Genomic DNA, 19,515 nt, shown 5'->3' with positions numbered 1-19,515 from the left:
CCTCTTTTTAATATACAACTTACTTACTTTTTAAAAAAAAATAAAAATGCTGCAATATAGCGAGGCCCATTAAATATATCCTTCAAAGTTATATGATACCCATAGACAAAGGAGGAGCTTAATGGTTAAGACCCTCCACTAACCAAAAGGTTGAGTTTCAAGTCACTTGGGGAACAAAGTGGGAAAGGATTACTGTTGGGCTCCTAGGGTAGGGGGTTTGGGAAATTGAATTCACTGTATCAATGAAAAGTTATTTAGAACTATACTATAACAATGAAATCAGTAACAGTTGTTCTTTCAATGATCATGTCTGTTTATATTCATTTGACTTGATCTTATTCTAGTCCTTCAAATTTTTGTTCTGATTGATTTCTTGGTTTTACATGGGCTTAGACATGGAGGCTCTGAAGGTAATATTTCTCCATCAGTTGAGCAAGCAAATTACTTTCCGGAAGCATCAAATTCATTTATGTCTTGCCTCTGTAACTGTGCTGTTCAGCCGGATGTTTTTGTTGAAAAACATCATTTCATTGGTGAACCTCTGGATACTAATCAGGTAGAAGAGAGTGACGTTTCTGGCTGCATTAAGAATTTATTTGCTTGTAAGTTGAATGACAGTCAGAAAGTGCCCTTGGACAATGTGGCCTCTTTGGCAGGAAGTGATTTAATGCGGAATAGGATAAATAAACTGGAGTGTCACTCTTCTCAATGGAGAGATGTTCCCAAAAAGGTGACTGGAGCAGCTAGTCTGACATTTAAGGAACAAACAACAGGTTTCCTGAACATGAATGAAAAAATGAGGGGACAAAGTGCTGATGCCAGTGGAAACAAACCCAGTTGTGATGTTGCTTTTCAAAATGTTGAATATCTAAAGGAGCCAGAAATATCCAATGTTTCTTCTGGAGGATCTGCACCTGTTGTTAGTGAGGCATCTGCAGTGATTCATGACAATGAGTTCACTACTGATGATCAAAAGACTGTGGCAAGTAATGTTGTAGATGAAGGATCAAGAATCAACAGATGTTGGTCATCTAATGATGCACAAGGCAGTGAACAAAGTGCAGAGTTTCTTGGTGTTGCTTGTGAATTCAACCCCATGGATGCAGGACCATCCAAAGGGTTTGCTGATAATTCTTCTGATAGTCTGATTGATGAACTTCGACTAAGAGATCCCTTAAAATTGAACAAAATGCAGACCCATTCTAGCTTCAGCATTCAAGAAAAGAGCCACCATATTCAGAAAGTGTCTGATTTCTCCAAAAAGGTGATTAGAAAAAGAACCAAATGGAGAAAGTTGGATATAACTCTTCCTACAGTCTACTCTGCTTGTGGCTATCCAGAGGACACTTGTGGTTCTGGTCTGCAACATCCGTGCAATGATGAAAAAGGTCCCCCCCTATCTGAAAATGGCAGTGCAGAAAAATGTGTGTATTCCATAGAACCAAGTTTCAGAGAAAGGAGATTCAGAATGCGTTCATTGAATACTCTTTCTTGCAGTGGTAAAGTTAATTGCCATGATGCAAAAGCTGTTGGTACTCAGTCAGATCTTTTAAAGGTCAGTGATGATGATACCTTTGTAGCTTGTGAATTACCAAGAAGAAAGAGACTGAAACTGGACACTGCAACACCTGTTAGGCAGGCAAATGAGGGATATTATCTAGGTGTTGACGCTGCAGCTAAGTGCAGTTTGGTAGATACCTCTATGTTTCCTGAGATGCATGAGAAGGCTTATAGAAGGGCTGTAAGACCAATAGTGGGGCAGAAATATGGAGTAATTTCTAATGCGAATCCATCAAAACCAGTCAAATTTGTTTCTCTAAGAAAAATTTGTGACTTATTGGAAAAGTATAGCTCTTCTGGAAACTCCACTGCAAAATTGACTTCTGTAAAATTCAGGAAGGCAAGTGCAAAAGAAAAACATCGACGCATTAACAGTTCTCCATATCTCAAGAAAGTCAAAAGTTGTAATGCCAATTGTGTTGTAACTACCAAAAAATCTAAAAGTCATCTCTTGACATCTAGTGAATTGGATCCTTGCCAATCATTAGAGCAATCCAAAAGAGCCCATTGCCATGGAGGTGAACAAGGGGCTCACTTATTCTACTCTCTAGAGAAGAGAAGGTATGATTACCTTATAGAAACTGGTAATATTGCAGATGGTTCTCTGCCAACTCCACAGAAGCCATTGTCCAAGGAGTTTCACAAACAGGGCCTTAATGAGTTGACACTTGAAGGTATGATTTCAATAACCCGATTCTCAAATCGCTCTAGGGACATTTCTAACAATAATCTGGTTGGTACTGTAGGTATTCATCCAGGAGAAGGAGGTTCTACCTGTGCTCGAACAGAGGTTTGTTGTTTCTTAATAACAGTTTAGATATACTTGACTCCTGGATAAAGATTTTCTAAGATTGTTCTACCTTCAGGGATACAAGGGACGCAAAAAGGAAGGAGTGCGGTATAATCTTCATCAATATTCTGAGTCTGGCGGTGGAGGCCTTGTTGCCCAGGAGCAATTAAATGCCTGGATTCACATAACTGGACAAAAGCCATCAAGAAAGGAGATTCTGAGGCTTCCACCTAAAGATGTTGGATATGATTATCGGGTATGTCTGGAACAGTTGGGTTGCTTGACAATTGTCAAACCTATAGTGTTCCTACTGAGAAGTCACGTGTATAGCTTTTTTAATTCTTGTGCGCTTTGATTTCAGTCTATGCTACCGATGTGTTCTTCTTTTTTACTCTTTATTTTTGCAGAAGGAATATGTTCGCTATAAGCACTCCAAAGCGTGGAAGAGTTTGGTTGTGTATAAATCTGGCATTCATGCTCTTGGTCTTTACACGTCTAGGTTTATTTTACAAAGCGAAATGGTCTCATCTGTCTCTATTCTCTTCCTCTGAATTTGCAAGTTTCTCATCAGCAAATTTAACTTTACTTTCACTTTTTACCTCTAGGTTGTTGAATATGTGGGTGAGATAGTGGGGCTCCGTGTGGCTGACAAAAGAGAAATTGAGTACCTGTCAGGAAAGAAATTGCAGTATAAGAGTGCTTGTTATTTCTTTAGGATTGATCAAGAGCATATAGTTGATGCAACCCAAAAGGGAGGGATTGCCCGATTTGTGAACCATTCATGCCTGGTAGGTGTCTTCCGCAGCAATTTTGTCCAGTTATTCTCTCTGGTCAATTATGTTACTCTTTCGTATAACTATTTTGATGAAGTGCTTGCTGTTTGACATTTTGTCTCTTTCGTCATCTCTGCTTTAATAATTTTGATGTAATTTATGTTTTTTTTTTATAAGAGAAAAAGATATAAAAGATTGATGTCAGTTTGATTGATCAAGTATGATGGACTCAGCTTTTCTTCTTTTGCTAATTCATTTTACCAGCCAAACTGCGTTGCCAGAATCATTTCTGTGAGGAATGAGATGAAGGTAGATACATTCCACTCTACTTCTTTTCGCTTATATTTTGTTATATTTCATAGTTGTCTCTTATCAGAATATGTTAATAATAGTGTCATTATGCAGGTAGTATTCTTTGCTGAGAGAGATATCTATCCTGGAGAAGAGATAACATATGATTACAATTTTAACCATGAAGATGAAGGCGAAAAAATCCCCTGCTACTGTAATTCAAAGAATTGCCGGCTGTATCTAAACTGACAGCTTGATACTTCATAATCTGGGAGCCAATTGAAGTATATGGATGTAATTATTTGGCCTCTGCAGAAGTACGTGCTAATATTCTCGTGAAACGCCAGTACCATTGTTTATAATCTTGTACATTCAGATGCATGTATGTAAATAAATATTTTATTTTTAGTTAAATATCTCGATCTGCAGTTTCTTTTCACCCAGTCTTTTGGTTTCTTGATTTAAAGTTATAGCACCAAACAAATCTTACTTACAATTCTGCTAATAAATGCATACACCCCAGCAACAACACCATTTCAATTCAAAACAAGTTAGGATTGACTATATACAAATCTTAATTGATCACATTGTTCCACGTAAGTTACATCTCTTGCAAAGTAATTTTACAAAACAGAAATTTTAAAATTGCATCACTAATTGAGCTAACAAATGCAATGTTTACTGCCTAAAGGTTGAATTAAATGCAATAAGGTGAGTAATACGATGTTGTATGTTTGATGAGTTAGAGTTTTACTGAACTGACCACCAAGCTCAAGGAGTTAGGATGCCTAAATGTCAATATGATATATTAACCATCCTCCAGATTGCCATTCTGCAACTTGTAAGGCAATTTAGGATGCATAAATTCTAACTAATTTATTGAACTAACTAAGATTTGCAAAGCACGAGAATCAATGTTAGGATGGTCAGCACCAAATCGAGGCAAACTCTGAATACTAGATATGACCTCAAAATAACAAGGGTCAAGGTCGGCTAGTGAGACGATGGGGGATAAGCTTCATCGTCGAGAGGGAAACAGCCCGGATCACCAGCTAAGGCCCCTAAATGACCGCTCAGTGATAAAGGAGGTAGGGGTGCAGAGACAGCCAGGAGGTTTGCCTAGAAGCAGCCACCCTTGAAAGAGTGCGTAATAGCTCACTGATCGAGCGCTCTTGCGCCGAAGATGAACGGGGCTAAGCGGTCTGCCGAAGCTGTGGGATGTAAAAATACATCGGTAGGGGAGTTCACTCAGACCTGAACAGAACAGAAGAGTACAGAACAGAGATGTCTATAGCTCACTTTAACTGCAGCCTAGTAAATTGATAACAAACAAAACCTTGAAGGTATCCAGATTGTTGCTCTATGCATAACACTCTGTTTAACTGAAAGCAACAAATAACAAAAAACTTGAGATCCCCCATCATTGTCGCTAGCAATGGGAAGAGCTGCAACTACTAAACTCATAGTTTCAACATGGCAGCCTACAGCATATGAATAGATTTTCAACTATACACAGAGGTTTGGAACCTATAGGATATAGGACAGATGGAACTGCATACAAGAAAGTTTCAAATATTCTAACAATGCTCATTGGGAGGGAACAAGATTTTCTCATGTGCAACGTGGGTATAGAAACTACAAATTACGAACCCATCATACATCTTGCGTGAGTGGAACAGCTTCAATCACAACACAGTTCTAAGAACCCCAGTTCGGAATGTTAGCTGTAGCTTCATTTACCATTTTTACCAGAGTAACCTGCCAAAAACAAATACATACATACTCAACTAGAGAAATTGGATGAAAGGTCAAAATAAGATCTCTGTCATTGACCACAGACACTTCATGCATGCCACAACATCAAAATAGATCTCTCAACATTTAATGTCGATTGTTAGGCACCTTTATGGAGATGAAAAATATACGTCATCTAAGCTCATTTATAGATCAAAAGAAAATTATTAGGGACATTGGCACTCGGAACACACAGAGATGAAGTATATTTCACAAATAAAATATGTACTAATTATTGTTTGCTTTAAATAAGCCTTGTTTCAGGTCAAATACTTTTTCGTCCCACCCACTATAATTTGCTGTTAAAAGTTCTATCGAAATAAGCTCACTTCCATTTAAGGGAAAGTTACTTAATTGTACACAGTTACCATTAACCAATATATAACCTATCAACTAGATCAATTGTTTTTTTTTACTTAGACACATAAAAGAAAAAGGAAAAAAAAATAGATTAGGTGAATCTATGAGGGAAAGTTGATATTTGTGGAGCTAGTTCATTAAGTTAGAATTTGTTTTGGAATAATTCAAACTGATATTGAAGTATCTGACAGAGTGTAATGAACAGAGTTGACAAAGAAACTAACATATGGAACAGACTTTAAAAGCTAATCATGAAAAAAGCTTAATTTTGTTCTCTACACATTCGAGGCTTCAACTTCTGATCAAGTGAAGAAAGCATTCAATTTCTTACCAAGAGCATGATGCAAATGAAGATAAAGGAAATCATCCCTGTTCACTATTTCCATAATTTGAGGGCTATTATAATTGATAATTTCTTCTGATACTTCAAAGCCTTTTGCGAATATCTCACCAGAGTTTAGAATTTGGAAAACTTTACATGCTACTAGTAAATATTTTAGTAGAAGATGATAAGACTCTTTTGTACCTTTTCACTTCTACCACCATTATTTCTAAAGTAAATCATCCATTGAGTAAAAAGATAGCAATGCCAGTGTTAACAGCAATAGAGAAAGCAAAACAAAATAGAAATGGGCGTTTATCAGTAAAGTAATTATGAGCTTTATTTTTAAAATATATTTGAACAATAAGATATGATTTTAATTATTAGATGTATAATTTGATAATAAGAAAAAAAATGCCTCCGGATTCCTGGACCCCTTCTTGTTATGACCTGGTAACTAAAGCTTAAGATAGAGACTGACTAAGACAGGAAACCATACCACGCTCTCTGGAACACCAGGTGGAGGCAGAGAAAGGTTCTTCGGTGGTCAGGTATTATCATATGATCTTTTGTCGAATTTCCAGTCTCCAATTTTTCCATAGGTCATCTTTCCCTGAAATGCATGTTCTTCCCATCAATCATCATTATGTTTATTACATGTAACTTGGTATTCTCATAGTCATAAGAAGTGGCTATTACCTTCATATCATAGTCACATCCATATGTGTAATTAATTATGAACACCTTGCCTATTTCTGTATCCCAAGGAGGCTGAAAACATTCAACAATTCATGGAAAATTAGATTTCTGGTACATAAGGAAGAAATAATGCAATGAAACTTCACCTCACAACCAAATAATGATTTAAATTTTCAGATGTACTCCCCATGAAACAAATAAAACCACAGTAAGCAGGAAGTCTTTGCAACTTTGGTATATGAAAAGCAGAAAAGCAATGCTGCTAACCACACCAATGAAAAGGTTTAAAGGAATGAAATCAGGTCTATCTGAGATAAATCTTACTGTATCAGCAGATGCATATATGGAACAGATGAAGGTTTGAGAATAAACGAGGAGAGCTGTGCTATTTCAGTTTGCTCAAAGTAGTGCAAACTTCTAAAGATCGTACAAAAATTAAGAGGAAAAGGCAAAAGCTACAGGAAGTTGATACTTCTTACAAGAATTGCATTGCCATTGAAATTACAACTCCTGTCTTTACGCATGTTCCAGACATAGAATCAAAATTTATAGACTAAAAGGGCTCATTTTGCTGGGGAACAAGTTATACCATGATTAATTATCCCGGAATTAGTTATCCCACCCTCAATGCAGGATAAAAATAACACTACAATCCTGGGATAACTGATCCTAGGAAAGTTATCCCGCGATTTTATCTCAACCAAACATGAGAAAACTCATCAGAAAATGAATTCCGAGATTAGTTGTCAACTTATTCTTCGTACCAAACGAGCCCTAAGAGTTTTCTAGTGAAGCAACAAATTTCTCTTAAAAAGAAAAGGTTTAATGTTTTACCAAAATTCATACTTCTGCAACAATTTTTGTCTCTATTGCTAAGGGGAGATGAAGCATCTCACAGAGGAAGTCTTCAGCACATGAAATATAAACATCAAATCTTTGGTTTCATTGTGTATAAATAAACAAATGGCTATTCTAGAACCTGGATGGTATGAAAGCCTTTTCTCAGAAACCTCTTCAAATTTGGCCTATGTTTATATCCAGAAATATCTCAGTGCTATAAGCAAGTCCCAAATGCACAATATACTTTGGAACTCTTAGATAGGCACTCAAATCAGATGGAAAAGGTGTATACTGATCCATGATTCCCAGAATACATTCACATGGCTTTTCCTTGGCAATATTCCACATTCCTTAGCACTTTCAGAAATAGTAGTCTATTCGTATTAGTAGTTAGGTTAGCATTCTATACAAGGTAGTTAGTGAGCATAGCATCTGAAAATGCATAAGTACATGACACCAGTGATTCGTTTTACTATACATCGTAAGCATCTTCTGGGTGTTTTTTCAGTAATGAAACTAGCACTTTTACCGGATCAAAGAAAAATAACCCACACACCATATTTGAATAATTTGTTTGGGCAACAGCATATCTTCTTTATTTCTGTTTTGGCTTGGAGTGGAAAAGGCAATAATGTAAACTAACAATGGAATAAATAAATAGGAAAACAAATGATGATACCTGAATCATGATTCCTTGTGCAATACATTACCGACATTATGCAAAGCAGATGCAACTGCATAGGCATACCTGCATATGAATTAATAAAGTTGAGGCAATTTGTGATTATGCATTATTATTTTTCAGTGACTAGGTAGGGCAGGGTGATTACATCTCAAGCACCCAACCAAAGGCTTTGTCTGCTTCAGGATCCTGTTTCATAGCCAAAGAAACATTCATCCATGTGGGAGCTATCTTCTTTAAAGCTTCCTAAAGTAACTTTTTTCGTTTAGAAAAGCAACAGGAAGAATTAAGTAACAAACTTATTAAAAGAAATAATGAAGTACCTAGGTAACAATAACAGGGGAACTTCCTATGGGATCAATATCAGTTATAGGTCCGTTTTGTTGAGGGAAGAACTTTCTTAGTACAGAGTCGAACTTTTTGGGTTCAATGTAAAAGAAAGGAAATGCAGCTCCAAGTCCATCTTTAGATAGGTTAGGGATGTTCTTGACAATAACATGATCTGGTTCTGACATCAATATGTAGTCTTTTTCATTTTGTGCTTGTTGGAGCCATTGAACAAAAGCCCATGGTCTATTGAGGACAATATAACCCTGAAATTGACATGGAGATGTGAGAAACGGAATAGGAAATTGTAGATAGTCTCTAATAAATTGATTGACCTGATCCATTCCAGAAGGAAGTGGTTGAGCAACAAAAGTAGGGATCTCATCCATGAAATTTATCTGATTTTTCAGAATGTAAGACCCTTGTAAAGCCACCCATCTCAGAATTAGGTTCATCTTTAAACTTTTTGAACCAATAATACATAATCCTACACTGCCAAGTGTTATAAACAGAATCATCAGATTTAACAGCTATATGAAACAACCTCTTCTTCTTCTTGTTGCTGTTGTTATTTGATCTCTCCAATGGCATCTTGATAATTGGATCTTGAGAAAACAACGTTTTTGCAGAAGATGGTCCTGGGAATTCTTGCTTGAAAGAAGCATTTTCTGAGATTAATGCTGCTGAAAACGTAATCACAACTGTGATGAACATTTTCCCCCAACCCATTTTTCTCTTTTCACTCAACTTCCACATTCACTCGAATTTGGTGTGGGAAGGAAGTGGAGCCGCTCTCACACAAAATCGTTGACTTTATTTCCTAAATCCCTTTACAACTGAAAATTCACTTCACCAATATCTTTTAAGCAGCCGCCTCTCATAATTCATCCAATCCCTTCACTATTACTCCATCTGGTCTCTAATTATTGTTCTCTCTTGAAATGACACCTAAGAAAAACAATAATTGATACAGTGATTTTATCATTTTACTCTATTGATTATAAAGTGGATGAAATAAAACTTTAAGATTTTCAAAATATTTACATTTTTCAAAATAATAAATTGAGGGTAAAATAGAGAAAAAAAGTTTGTCATTTCTTGATTTGTCAAAATGGACATGTAATTAGGGACAATTAAAAAAGAAAAAGTTGATAAGTAATTAGAGACCGAGGAAACACTAGGCGTTGTGCCATCACATTTATCATCCAATTTCATTAAATTGTGATTTTAAAATTTTTAAATATAAAACTTGATCCATAAATTTAGAATTTATTTTTTTTACCATTAATAGGTGAACGCTTAGGATGGAGCGCAACTGTCATTGGAATATAACCAAAGAATGAGTTAGAAAGAAATTATATATATATAAAAAAAAGCTTCCTTCAAGAAGTCACCAAAAAAGTAATTGAAATCGCTATATATATCCAAAGGTTTAAAGTAGATAACGGTGGAAATTCGTGGAAGATGACATAAAGGACATGTGGCCAAAAGACATATTAAAGGAAAGAAAGGACAGAAATGTTAGCTAAGTCCATACTAGATTTCGTGAATCAAGACAAATTTACTCGTTGGAGCACGTAACGGTAGCTCTAAATGGACCATTTTCATTGGATTATGTAGTATATACATATAGTCCAAGAGGAGTAAATTCATTGATGAATGAATTCCATTTATTGCCTATAAATACTTAGATTCCTACACTCTAAAATTTCTCTTTCATTACATTATTGATTAAGGCAATACTCTTAAGAATACACACATCAATACCTTTGATTTGGGAGATAATTAATACTTTGAAGTTATATTTGGGATTGAAGTTGAAGCAACGAAATCTGAAGATTACCATTACTTTCATTTAATTTACAATATTGTTCTTTATAAAATTATTTAATAACACATCTATTTGCTTAATATCTAATTTACTAGTGAAGTTGATCCATGTATTTTTAACCTCGTGACAAATTTAATTGTAACAATATCCTAATAAACAATTTGATGCTCTCTGTGGGGGCTAGGACAGTTGTGATATTGGTTTAACTCATTGCTCTACTTATCCACTTGCTTAGATATATTTATTTTTCAAAAACACTTATGATAATCAAGAACCATAACAAAAACCCGGTAGAACGATAATTTGCCAATAGTGCCCAAGACTAGGCAGATCATCATGAGGAGCATTCCATCGTTCTACTACAGTAGAGAGCGTGACAAACTCTCGACTATGTCCCATATTTCAGGACACAGGCGATCATATGTAAAATAAATATCCAACTTATGAGGTCGAGGTCAAACCACAAGGATTGGTATATAGGACTCTTCAATTGATTTTCACCACTCAAACATGATAGTGAATTGAATTCTAACTAGTACAGAGGATGTTTGTAGCTCACTTTAACTGCAGCCTAGTAAATTGATAACAAGCAAAACCTTGAAGTTATCCAGATTGTTGCTCTATGCAGAACATATTGTCTAACTGAAAGCAACAAATAACAAAAAACTTGAGATCCCCCATCATTGTCGCTAGCAATGGGAAGAGCTGCAACTAGTAAACTAATAGTTTCAACATGGCAGCCTACTGCATATGAATAGATTTGCAACTATACACAGAGGTTTGGAACATATAGGATAAAGGACAGATGGAACTGCATACAAGAAAGTTTCAAATATTCTAACAATGATCATTGGGAGGGAACAAGATTTTCTCGTGTGCAACATGGGTATAGAAACTACAAACTACAAACCCATCATACATCTTGCGTGAGTGGAATAGCTTCAATCACAACACAGTTCTAAGAACCCCAGTTCGGAATGTTAGCTGTAGCTTCATTCACCATTTTTACCAGAGTAACCTGCCAAAAACAAATACATTCATACTCAACTAGAGAAATTGGATGAAAGGTCAAAATAAGAACTCTGTCATCGACCACAGGCACTTCATGCATGCCACAACATCAAAATAGATCTCTCAACATTAAATGTGGATTGTAAGGCACCATTATGGAGAAGAAAAATATACGTCATCTAAGCTCATTTATAGATCAAAAGAAAATTAGTAGGGACATTTGCACTCGGAACATACAGAGATGAAGTATATTTCAAAAATAAAATATGTACTAATTATTGTTTGCTTAAATAAGCCTTGTTTCAGGTCAAATACTTTTTTGTCGCACCCACTATAATTTGCTGTTAAAAGTTCTATCAAAATAAGCTCACTTCCAGTTAAGGGCAAGTTACTTAATTGTACACAGTTACCATTAACCAATATATAAGCTATCAACTAGATCAATTGTTTTACTTAGACACATAAAAGAGAAAGGAAAAAAATAGATTAGGTGAATCTATGAGGGAAAGTTGATATTTGTGGAGCTAGTTCATGAAGTTAGAATTTGTTTTGGAATAATTCAAACTGATGTTGAAGTATCTGACAGAGTGTAATGAACAGAGTTGACAAAGAAACTAACATATGGAACAGACTTTAAAAGCTAATCATGAAAAAAGTTTAATTTTGTTCTCTACACATTCGAGGTTTCAACTTCTGATCAAGTGAAGAAAGCATTCAATTTCTTACCAAGAGCATGATGCAAATGAAGATGAAGGAAATCATCCATTGATAATTTCTTCTGATAATTCAAAACCTTTTCGGAATATCTCACCAGAGTTCAGAATTTGGAAAATTTTACATGCTACTAGTAAATATTTTAGTAGAAGATGATAAGACTCTTTTGTACCTATTCACTTCTACCACCATTATTTTGAAAGTAAATCATCCATTGAGTAAAAAGATATCAATGCCAGTGTTAACAGCAATGGAGAAGCAAAACAAAATAGAAAGGGACATTTATCAGTAAAGTAATTATGAGCTTTATTTTTAAAAATATTTGAACAATAAGATATGATTTTAATTATTAGATGTATAATTTGATAATAAGAAAAAAAATGCCTCCTGATTCCTGGACCCCTTCTTTGTTATGATCTGGTAACTAAAGCTTAAGATAGAGACTGACTAAGACAGGAAACCATACCACGCTCTCTGGAACACCAGGTGGAGGCAGAGAAAGGTTCTTCGGTGGCCAGGTATTATCATATGATCTTTTGTCGAATCTCCACTCTCCAATTTTTCCATAGGTCATCTTTCCCTGAAATGCATGTTCTTCCCATCAATCATCATTATGTTTATTACATGTAACTTGGTATTCTCATAGTCGTAGGAAGTGGCTATTACCTTCATATCATAGTCACATCCGTATGTGTAATGAATTATGAACGCCTTGCCTATTTCTGTATCCCAAGGAGGCTGAAAACATTCAACAATACATGGAAAATTAGATTTCTGGTACATAAGGAAGAAATAATGCAATGAAACTTCACCTCACAACCAAATAACGATTTAAATTTTCAAATGTACTCCCCATGAAACAAATAAAACCACATTAACCAGGAGGTCTTTGCAACTTTGGTATATGAAAAGCAGAAAAGCAATGCTGCTAACCACGCCAATGAAAAGGTTAAAGGAATGAAATCGGGTCTATCTGAGATAAATCTTACTGTATCAGCAGATGCATATATGGAACAGATGAAGGTTTGAGAGTAAACGAGGAGAGCTATGCTATTTCAGTTTGCTCAAAGTAGTGCAAACTTCTAAAGATTGTACGAAAATTAAGAGGAAAAGGCAAAAGCTACAGGAAATTGATACTTCTTACAAGAATTGCATTGCCATTCAAATTACAACTCCTGTCTTTACACATGTTCCAGACATAGAATCAAAATTTATATACAAAAAGGGCTCATTTTGCTGGGGAACAAGTTATCCCAGGATTAATTATCCCGGAATTAGTTATCCCACCCTCAATGCAGGATAAAAATAACACTACAATCCTGGGATAACTGATCCTAGGAAAGTTATCCCGCGATTTTATCTCAACCAAACATGAGAAAACTCATCAGAAAATGAATTCCGAGATTAGTTGTCAACTTATTCTTCGTACCAAACGAGCCCTAAGAGTTTTCTAGTGAAGCAACAAATTTCTCTTAAAAAGAAAAGGTTTAATGTTTTACCAAAATTCATACTTCTGCAACAATTTTTGTCTCTATTGCTAAGGGGAGATGAAGCATCTCACAGAGGAAGTCTTCAGCACATGAAATATAAACATCAAATCTTTGGTTTCATTGTGTATAAATAAACAAATGGCTATTCTAGAACCTGGATGGTATGAAAGCCTTTTCTCAGAAACCTCTTCAAATTTGGCCTATGTTTATATCCAGAAATATCTCAGTGCTATAAGCAAGTCCCAAATGCACAATATACTTTGGAACTCTTAGATAGGCACTCAAATCAGATGGAAAAGGTGTATACTGATCCATGATTCCCAGAATACATTCACATGGCTTTTCCTTGGCAATATTCCACATTCCTTAGCACTTTCAGAAATAGTAGTCTTATTTGTATTAGTAGTTAGGTTAGCATTCTATACAAGGTAGTTAGTGAGCATAGCATCTGAAAATGCATTAGTACTTGACACCAGTGATTCGTTTTGCTATACATCGTAAGCATCTTCTGGGTGTTTTTTCAGTAATGAAACTTGCACTTTTACCGGATCAAAGAAAAATAACCCACACACCATAGCTGAATAATTTGTTTGGGCAACAGCATATCTTCTTTATTTCTGTTTTGGCTTGGAGTGGAAAAGGCAATAATGTAAACTATCAATGGAATAAATAAATAGGAAAACAAATGATGATACCTGAATCATGAATTCCTTGTGCAATACATTACCGACATTATGCAAAGCAGATGCAACTGCATAGGCATACCTGCATATGAATTATAAAGTTGAGACAATTTGTGATTATGCATTATTATTTTTCAGTAACTAGGTAGGGCAGGGTGATTACATCTCAAGCACCCAACCAAAGGCTTTGTCTGCTTCAGGATCCTTTTTCATGGCCAAAGAAACATTCATCCATGTGGGAGCTATCTTCTTTAAAGCTTCCTAAAGGGAATTTTTTTGGTTAAGAAAAGCAACAGGAAGAATTAAGTAACAAACATATATATATATATAAAAAAAAAAAGTAATGAAGTACCTTGCTAACAATGACAGGTGAATTTCCTATGGGATCAATATCGGTTATAGGTCCGTTTTGTTGAGGGAAGAACTTTCTTAGTACAGATTCGTACTTTTTGGGTTCAATGTAAAAGAAAGGAAATGCAGCTCCAAGTCCATCTTTAGATAGGTTAGGGATGGGCTTGACAATAACATGATCTGGTTCTGACATCAATATGTAGTCTTCTTCAATTTGTGCTTGTTGGAGCCATTGAACAAAAGCCCATGGTCTATTGAGGACAATATAACCCTGAAATTGACATGTTGAGATGTGAGAAAAGGAATAGGAAATTGTAGATAGTCTCTAATAAATTGATTGACCTGATCCATTCCAGAAGGAAGTGGTTGAGCAACAAAAGTAGGGATCTCATCCATGAATCTATCTGATTTTCCAGAATGTAAGATCCTTGTAAAGCCACCCATCTCAGAATTAGGTTCATCTTTAAACTTTTTGAACCAGTAATACATAATCCTACACTGCCAAGTGTTATAAACAGAATCAGAAGATGTAACAGCTGTATGAAACAACCTCTTCTTCTTGTTGTTGTTGTTGTTGTTGTTATTTGATCTCTCTAATGGCATCTTGATAATTGGATCTTGAGAAAACAACCTTTTTGCTGAAGATGGGCCAGGAAATTCTTGCTTGAAAGAAGCATTTGCTGAGATGAGAATGTTGTATGTGATTAATGCTGCTGAAAACGTAATCACAACTGTGAAGAACATTTTCCCCCAACCCATTTTTCTTCTTCAATCAACTTCCACCTTTACTCGATGAAACGGGTATATTATACTGAAAGGAAGGAAGGTGATAGCAAAGTCTTCTCCTGCTCAGCTGGTAGGGAGTTGGTGTGGGAAGGAAGTGGAGCCTCTCTCACACAAAAAACGTTGACTATATTTCCTAAATAAAAACACTCACTATACAGCCCGCCTCTCATAATTCATCAAATCCCTTCGCTACTACTAGCCATTTTGCCATCACATTTACCATCCAATTTCATGTTTTGAATTCAAATCAACCTTATGCATATAATTTTAATTTCAAATTATCCCCATTTAAAAAAATATATATGATTGTAATTTTTAAATTGTGATTTTAATTTTTTTAAATATAAAACTTTATCCATAAATTTATGCATAGATTTTTTTTTTAAAACCATTACTAGGTGGACGCTTAGGATGGAGCGCACATGTCATTGGAATATAACCAAAGAATGAGCTAGAAAGAAATCATTAAAAAAGCTTCCTTCAAGAAGTCACTGAAAAAATAATTGAAATCACTATATATCCAAATGTTGAGTAATTTTCCTGGACAGTCACTCATGTTTGAGAAATTACCTAGGAATATCACTTATGTTTGTTTTTGGACCACAATACCATCCAACTTTACCTCTTTTCCTCAAAATATATTTGACACAAAAAAAACATTATCTCTCTCCTAATATGATGCCATGTCACATTATTCCTTTTTTATTATTAACATTTTTTTAATTCTTTAAAAACATTATATCCTTTTGTAGTTTGACAATATGGTTACCTTATTACTCTAATGAATTAAAATATCAATAAAAAGGGAGTCCGAAGCCAAAAGGGTCATTTTTTTCCTTCAAAAAACGAAAACGGCACATCAAATTTTTTTTTAACCAAAATGACAAAATCGCTCCTGACGGAGCAATTTTCTTTTGACAAAAATTGATGTCGTTCCGTTAAAAGAAATAAAAATCGCTGCCCTTAGCAGCGATTTTTTTATTAAAAAAAACATTATTTCTTTAAAATCGCTGCTATAGCAGCGTTTTTATAAAAAAAAACATAAAGAACCAGTTTTAAATTACATAAATTTCCGGCGGCAACCATTTTAAAAAAAAACAAGTTTTTTAAAGAAAAAATCGCTGTCGAGGCAGCGGTTTTCAGTTTTAATTTTTTTTTTAATTTTCATTTAAATCGCTGAAAGGGTAAAGATTTTTTTAAACAAAGCTTTTTATGAAAATCGCTGGCTTCAGTTTTTATTTTTTTAATTTTTTTTATTAAATTCTCTGCAAGGGTAGGATTTTTTTTAAAAAAAATTAATTTCTTAAACAAAATCGAACTTTTAAAATTTTTTTCTTAAAAACGCTGCTATAGCAGTGATTTTAAAGAAAATTTTTTTTTTTGACAAAATCTTTGCGAAGGCAACAATTTTTATTTCTTTTAGCGGAATGACGTCAATTTTTGTCAGAACAAAATCGCTCCGTCAGGAGCGATTTTTCCCTTTTGATTATTTTTTTTATGTGTCGTTTTTGTTTTTTAAAGAAAAAAATTGTCCTTTTGGCTCCAGACTCAACAAAAATGTGCCTTTGCCCATTAGTGCCCATATAAAAATATTATCTCGCTTGAAAAATCGGAGGAAGCCACATATTTTCTTGAAGAATTGGAGGAGCTCATATTTGGATTTGCCGCCTAATCCCCCAGAACTAGGGTAGAAATTTTTGGGCTATGTAATTTTTTTTTACTAGGTAATATGGGTTGTCTAAATTTTTTAAAAAAAATGTTAATAATAAAAAAGGAATAATGTGACATGGCATCCTATTAGGAGAAAGATAATGTTTTTTTTGTGTCAAGTATATTTTGAGGAAAAGAGGTAAAGTTGAGTGATATTGTGGTCCTAAAACAAACATAAGTGATATTCCTAGGTAATTTTCCAAACATGGGTGACTATCCAGGGAAATTACTCTCCAAATGTTTATTGCAGATAATGTTGGAAATTCGTGGAAGATGACATAAGACTTGTGGCCAAAAGACGTATTAAAGGAAAGAAGGGACAAGAATATTAGCTAGGTCCATACTAGATTTCATGAATCACGACAAATTTACCCGTTGGAGTACGTAGCGGTAGCTCTAAATGTACCATTTTCATTGGATTATGTAGTCTATACATATAGTCCAAGAGTAGTGATTTCATTGATTGATGTATTTTATTTATTGCCTATAAATAGATGTTTCATTCATTTATAAAAGGTTGAATTTTTTTACAATGCTAAGAAATATACATAGATTCTTACACTATAAATTTTCTCTTTCATTACATTATTGATCAAGGCAATACTCTTAAGAATACACACCCCGACACCTTTGATTTGGGAGCTAATTAATACCTTGAAGTTATATTTGGGATCGAAGTTGAAGCAACGAAATCTGAAGAATACCATTTCTTTCATTTATTAAATTACAATATTGTTCTTTATAAAATTATTTAATAACACATCTATTTGCTTAATATCTAATTAACTAGTGAAGTTGATCCATGTGTTTTTAACCTCGTAACAAATTTAATTGTAATAATATCCGAATAAACAATTCAATGCTCTCTATGGGGCTAGGACAATTGTGATATTGATTTAACTCCTTGCTCTACTTACCCACTTGCTTAGATATATTTATTTTTCAAAAACACTTATGACAATCAGGAACAATAACAGAAACTCGGTAGAAGGATAATTCACCAATAGTGCCCAAGACTAGGCAGATCACCATGAGGAGCACTCCATCGTTCTACTACAGCAGGGAGTGTGATAAACTCTTGATTATGTCCCATTTTTCAGGATATAGGCAATCATATGTAAAATAAATACCCAACTTATGAGATCGAGGTCAAACCACAAGGATTGGCATATGAGACTCTTTTTCAATTGATTTTCATCACTCAAACATGATAGCAAATTGAATTCCCAATAACCATATATGAAAATGGGGTTTTTTTTTTATCTAACAACTATGATTTCGACAAAATTAAGTAACAAAATAGGGAGTTAACACAAATGAGATCAAAACAAGTTTGAAAAGACTAGGGGTCTGTGCACAGCGATAATGGTTTCAACTTGAATAGGTAAAAATTAACCGAACAACATCGATTGATACGATGGACACCGTTTGGTCTAAGAAACACTTGATATGCTCCCAAACTATCAAACGTATACCTCTTGGACTCTCCTGAACTTCAACACATTTTCCAATAAAACACCAAACAAAACTTGAGTAGATACACTATTCCAAGTTCAATATCATTAAATCTGAAAATACTCAAAAAAATCCATCCCTAGCTCAAACCCATAGAGTAAATTTTATCAAGTCCTCACTATTAAGTCTTACCCAACTCCCTTAAGCTTGTCCAAGTCAAAATTGGTGTTAGAGAGCTTAATCAATATTTCTAACCACCGATCTTTGATTATAACCTCAAGACAACAATAATTCCATGCAATACAATCAATGTTAAAGTCGATTAATCAATACAAATTCAGGGTTTTACACCCCTCATCTAGCACACACACCTGAAACACCCTGGATCCGAAAGAGGGTAAGACAACATTTTTTAGAAGCTGCAGGAGCCAACCAATGGAGGCCACCCATAGCTCGTGGATGGGACCACGGACCGTAGGTGTGGTCCGTGGAAGGCACCCCCCAAAGAGACCCTGAAGGCCCAGGACCATGATCTGACCAACAGACCGTCGGTCACACCATGGTCTGTGGTTGGGGACCGTGGTTCAATGGACATAAATCATGTTTCTGATCACGAACGACAGTCGTGCAGGATGGAAAGTCATCTTGACCACGGTCCGTCGGTCGTGGCCGTGGATGGTAGGTTTGACAGTTAGTTGAAGGGTAGTTGGGTCTTTTCCTAATTATTTTATCCCTATACTACTTCATTTTATCCTTCACTGAGACCCTTATATAAGTGATTCTGACCCCCAAATTAGTTCATTCTCTTCAAATTGATCAAAAAGAAGAACTCTCAAATATTTCTCTCTCTAGAACTTGAAGAAGAAAAAGGGTGAAGCTAGGGCTCAAGGTCAAGTCTCCATTCTCCAATTGCTTGTGGGCTTTGATAGTAAGGTATGATAGTTTTCATCCATGGATTCCTTCCATTCATGGAGTTCACAAATTCCTCTATTTTCAAAGTTAGAAATCCCCATTTGAGTTAGGATTTTCTTCAATTGTCATGGGTT

The 19,515-nt window shown here is 35.1% G+C and overlaps 2 protein-coding genes and 1 pseudogene across 2 annotated transcripts; 1 reads left to right on the top strand and 2 right to left on the bottom strand.

The window, feature by feature from the left end:
* The first annotated feature begins 262 nt into the window (after nt 1-262).
* On the top strand, nt 263-3,753 carry LOC125828029 (uncharacterized). Its single transcript, XM_049507333.1, has 9 exons — nt 263-410; nt 500-556; nt 657-2,234; nt 2,307-2,350; nt 2,427-2,606; nt 2,758-2,871; nt 2,956-3,138; nt 3,388-3,432; nt 3,529-3,753. The coding sequence occupies exons 3-9, from the start codon at nt 668-670 to the stop codon at nt 3,661-3,663; spliced, it is 2,268 nt and encodes a 755-aa protein (XP_049363290.1). The 5' UTR covers nt 263-410; nt 500-556; nt 657-667; the 3' UTR covers nt 3,664-3,753.
* Nucleotides 3,754-4,935: 1,182 nt separating this feature from the next.
* LOC125828033 (hydroxyproline O-arabinosyltransferase 1-like) lies at nt 4,936-9,167 on the bottom strand (annotated as a pseudogene).
* A 1,825-nt stretch (nt 9,168-10,992) lies between these two features.
* On the bottom strand, nt 10,993-15,443 carry LOC125828032 (hydroxyproline O-arabinosyltransferase 1-like). Its single transcript, XM_049507335.1, has 7 exons — nt 14,861-15,443; nt 14,520-14,789; nt 14,331-14,428; nt 14,180-14,249; nt 12,661-12,732; nt 12,461-12,574; nt 10,993-11,287 (listed from the first exon to the last, which is right to left on the bottom strand). The coding sequence occupies exons 1-7, from the start codon at nt 15,275-15,277 to the stop codon at nt 11,228-11,230; spliced, it is 1,101 nt and encodes a 366-aa protein (XP_049363292.1). The 5' UTR covers nt 15,278-15,443; the 3' UTR covers nt 10,993-11,227.
* Between the last annotated feature and the right edge of the window lie 4,072 nt (nt 15,444-19,515).

Source organism: Solanum verrucosum, unplaced genomic scaffold, assembly GCF_900185275.1.
Source record: "Solanum verrucosum unplaced genomic scaffold, falcon-dt-bn FXZP01000136.1, whole genome shotgun sequence".
Classification (NCBI taxonomy): Eukaryota; Viridiplantae; Streptophyta; class Magnoliopsida; order Solanales; family Solanaceae; genus Solanum; species Solanum verrucosum.
Note: the sequence above shows the minus strand (reverse complement) of the source record. Positions and strands in the feature narration are given on the sequence as shown.

What these genes read in the sequence shown, in the direction of transcription:
- LOC125828032 (XM_049507335.1), bottom strand. Translation starts at nt 15,277, where the DNA reads ATGGGTTGGGGGAAAATGTTCTTCACAGTTGTGATTACGTTTTCAGCA. An exon ending in GATGTGACTATGATATGAAG is followed by an intron (nt 12,575 to 12,660) that starts GTAATAGCCACT and finishes CATGCATTTCAG; the next exon opens with GGAAAGATGACCTATGGAAA. An exon ending in CTGGTGTTCCAGAGAGCGTG is followed by an intron (nt 11,288 to 12,460) that starts GTATGGTTTCCT and finishes TGTTTTTGGCAG; the next exon opens with GTTACTCTGGTAAAAATGGT.
- LOC125828029 (XM_049507333.1), top strand. Translation starts at nt 668, where the DNA reads ATGCGGAATAGGATAAATAAACTGGAGTGTCACTCTTCTCAATGGAGA. An exon ending in TAATGAGTTGACACTTGAAG is followed by an intron (nt 2,235 to 2,306) that starts GTATGATTTCAA and finishes TTGGTACTGTAG; the next exon opens with GTATTCATCCAGGAGAAGGA. An exon ending in TTATTTTACAAAGCGAAATG is followed by an intron (nt 2,872 to 2,955) that starts GTCTCATCTGTC and finishes TTTTACCTCTAG; the next exon opens with GTTGTTGAATATGTGGGTGA.